The 2,832-nt window shown below is 53.5% G+C and overlaps 1 protein-coding gene across 1 annotated transcript; it reads right to left on the bottom strand.

The window, feature by feature from the left end:
• Positions 1–78: 78 nt before the first annotated feature.
• On the bottom strand, positions 79–651 carry LBRM_21_1280 (putative 60S ribosomal protein L9; the record flags this gene model as incomplete). Its single annotated transcript, XM_001564783.1, has 1 exon — positions 79–651. The coding sequence occupies one exon, from the start codon at positions 649–651 to the stop codon at positions 79–81; it is 573 nt and encodes a 190-aa protein (XP_001564833.1).
• Between the last annotated feature and the right edge of the window lie 2,181 nt (positions 652–2,832).

The following is a 2,832-nucleotide window of genomic DNA, read 5'->3' as shown; positions in this document are numbered from 1 at the left end:
CCAATACACGTGAAGACGTGCGCATGGACAGAAAGGCGCACAGCCACACGCTCGCTTGCTCGCAGACGACGACTCTCTTTATTCAACAGCCTCGACGTTGGTCTTGGTCTGGACGTAGATACCGTCAAGGAACTTGCGGATATCCTTCTTCCTCACCAGGCACATCTGGTGCAGCACGGCGGCCTCGCGGGACACCTGCTCCAGGTCGTTGCCATCAAAGACAATCTCATCCTTGACCTTGGACGGATCGGTCTGGCTCACCTTCACAGTGCTGGGCACCGTCTGGCGGCGTACGCGCTTCTCACCAAGGAAGTTGCGGACCTCAATGTTCGGGCCATCCAGGGAGACGTTGATTGGAAAGTGGGCGTAGGCGCAGCGCACCTTGAAGCGGTAGCCCTTCGTCACGCCAGTGATCATGTTCAGCACGTGTGCCTTGGTCGTGTTCAGACACGCGATCGGGATCTTGGAGCCGAACCAGCGGATCACCGTGAAGGTGCGGTTCTTCTTGTCCACACGGAAGTCCAGCTGCAGGTGCGACAGGTCCTTCGTGAGGGTGCCGCGCTTACCTGTGACAGTGACCTTGCGGCCCCGCACCTCAACAGTCACACCCTCAGGGATTTCCAGGGTGGAGAAGCTCTTGATCTTGACCATCTCTGCTTGCAAGCGAGAAGGAGGGGGGGGGGACGGGAGAGTTGCGATTCACGCCCAACTGAGGAAAGAAGGGGGGGTGGCCGCAAAGATGTGCACGCACGCGCGCGAAGAGTGCATGCGTGAGGGTACGGGGAGAAAAGGAGCAACAAAGACAAAAAAAGGTGTGGTGTGCCCGCCGATGCAAACGTGTGGAAAACAATTTCGATAGTGACATGTTCAACGACGCATGAGCAGCAAGGGAAGAGCGAGGAGATGAGACGATGAAAGTGATGAAGATGACGTGAGAGGAGGAAGTCGCAGGAGAGGGAGAGGAAGCCACTCATTAGGCGTGTATGTACGCGTGCGTCACAGGGATGCGTTGCATGACAGCGCACCGGTACGCACAGGACTGCGTGCCGTGCAATCCTACTCTCGAAGAAGCGCACCGTGACAAACAAACACAACGCAGCACATACATACGCAGACAGTCGCACAAATTGGGCGCGTCGCTCTGGCCAGACCCAAAACACGCGGGGGGCACGAAAGAAATGGAGGAGAGGCTCAAGGGACGGGTACAAGAGAGAAGAAAGCAGCGAACACAGAAGGACTACGTCTTCGCTCTTCCTCTCCGTCCATACGCATCCACGTCGCTTGAATCTATACCTCTGTTCTTCCTCTTGTCTGTGCACGTCGTGTGTCAGGGTCTGTGGGGAGAGGAGACTTCCCCCTCTCCCGCCCACGCGTAGATGTTGCTCCGCCTGTTCGTCTAAGAGGGTCGATAGGCATAATGTCTTGAAGATAAGAGATGAGAGTGTGTGTAGGGGGGGGGGGGCGAACAAAGAGGGAAGAAAGTGAACAAAGGCACTAGACGGTCGAACGCGCACCGATGGGGAACAGGCACAGTGACGATGGAGATGGTTTGCATCGAAGACAAGCACATGTTTGCATGCGCTGATGATGAGAGAGGCGGACAGGCAAACAAACAAACAGAAACGAAAAGTCAATTCTAACATACTGGGCGAAGGGAAAGGGAAGAGCGAGAGCTGCTGGAAGCGCCCTCTCCCACTCTAGAGCCTCTGCCTGTTCGGGTCATCCCACACAAGCTCGACGACGAATACAGAAAAAAGAATACGGAATAATAACACCCAACGAAGCGAGAAGAAAGCGTACAAGTGCAAGATCTAACGCGGGAAGAGAGGGGGTTGACACCCGTGCGTGCGTACCTTGAGTGAGGACAGTGCTGAAGCCCCAACATGCCACAGAGACAGCTATAATGGCGAGCAGTGGAGGTAGTAGCAGGCACACGAAATGCCCACGAGGAAGAGGAATAAAAGAAGACATGGACTGCTATGGGAACACTTGCACACACACACACACACACACACACACACACACACGCACAGCAGAAAACATGTGCGCCAGCCATGAGTAGATAAAAGAACAAAAAGAGTAGGAACAAAGAAAAGGTACAGCAAAACAAAAAAACATGCCCACACATATACATACATACACACATACATACATATATATACATATACATATACATACATACATACACACATATATATACATACATACATACGCACACATACATACGCACATACCGAGACGTTTTCGCGGTCATAGAGGTACATTGACAAGGAAAAAATCTCAGACGAAAAGGTAGAGTACAACGATTACAACAAGCACACAGCACCTCATCCTGTCGATCGCGTGTAGGTGTCTCTCCCTGTGTGTGTGTGTGTGTGTGTGTGCGCGCGTGAGGGGATCATGAGGTATTGGTGGTGGGCCTGGTGTGGTTGCCGTGTGCGGGCAAGGGAGACAGAGTCAACAAGACCAGCACGCACACACACGCTGCAAGAAGTAATGCAAAGGAAAAGGAAAATGGAAACAAAAATGGCGCTGTTTGTGAAGGGATGAGTCGGTACAGTGAAACAAGGAAGCAAAGCAAAACGAATCGGTCAAGCGAGAGTGTATGTCTGCGTATCCTCGGCCCTAATCCTCTCATCCACGACTCCCTCCCCCCGCTTCTCTCCATACACGCGCGCGCGCACGTACACAGGAGAAAAGAATAAGCGGCCCCCGCCTGTAACCGCGAGTGTCTCAGGGCTTCTCCTCCAGTGCCTCAAAGTTGAGCTTCGGTATCACAGGTGCTGAGCTCACGACGGTGGTATCGTGTCCAGCGCTCACGCGTGCACCGGT

The sequence above is a fragment of the Leishmania braziliensis genome, chromosome 21 (genome assembly GCF_000002845.2).
Source record: "Leishmania braziliensis MHOM/BR/75/M2904 complete genome, chromosome 21".
Taxonomy (NCBI): Eukaryota; Euglenozoa; class Kinetoplastea; order Trypanosomatida; family Trypanosomatidae; genus Leishmania; species Leishmania braziliensis.
The sequence above is the reverse complement of the archived record's forward strand: the minus strand, read 5'-3'. Positions and strand labels throughout refer to the sequence as shown.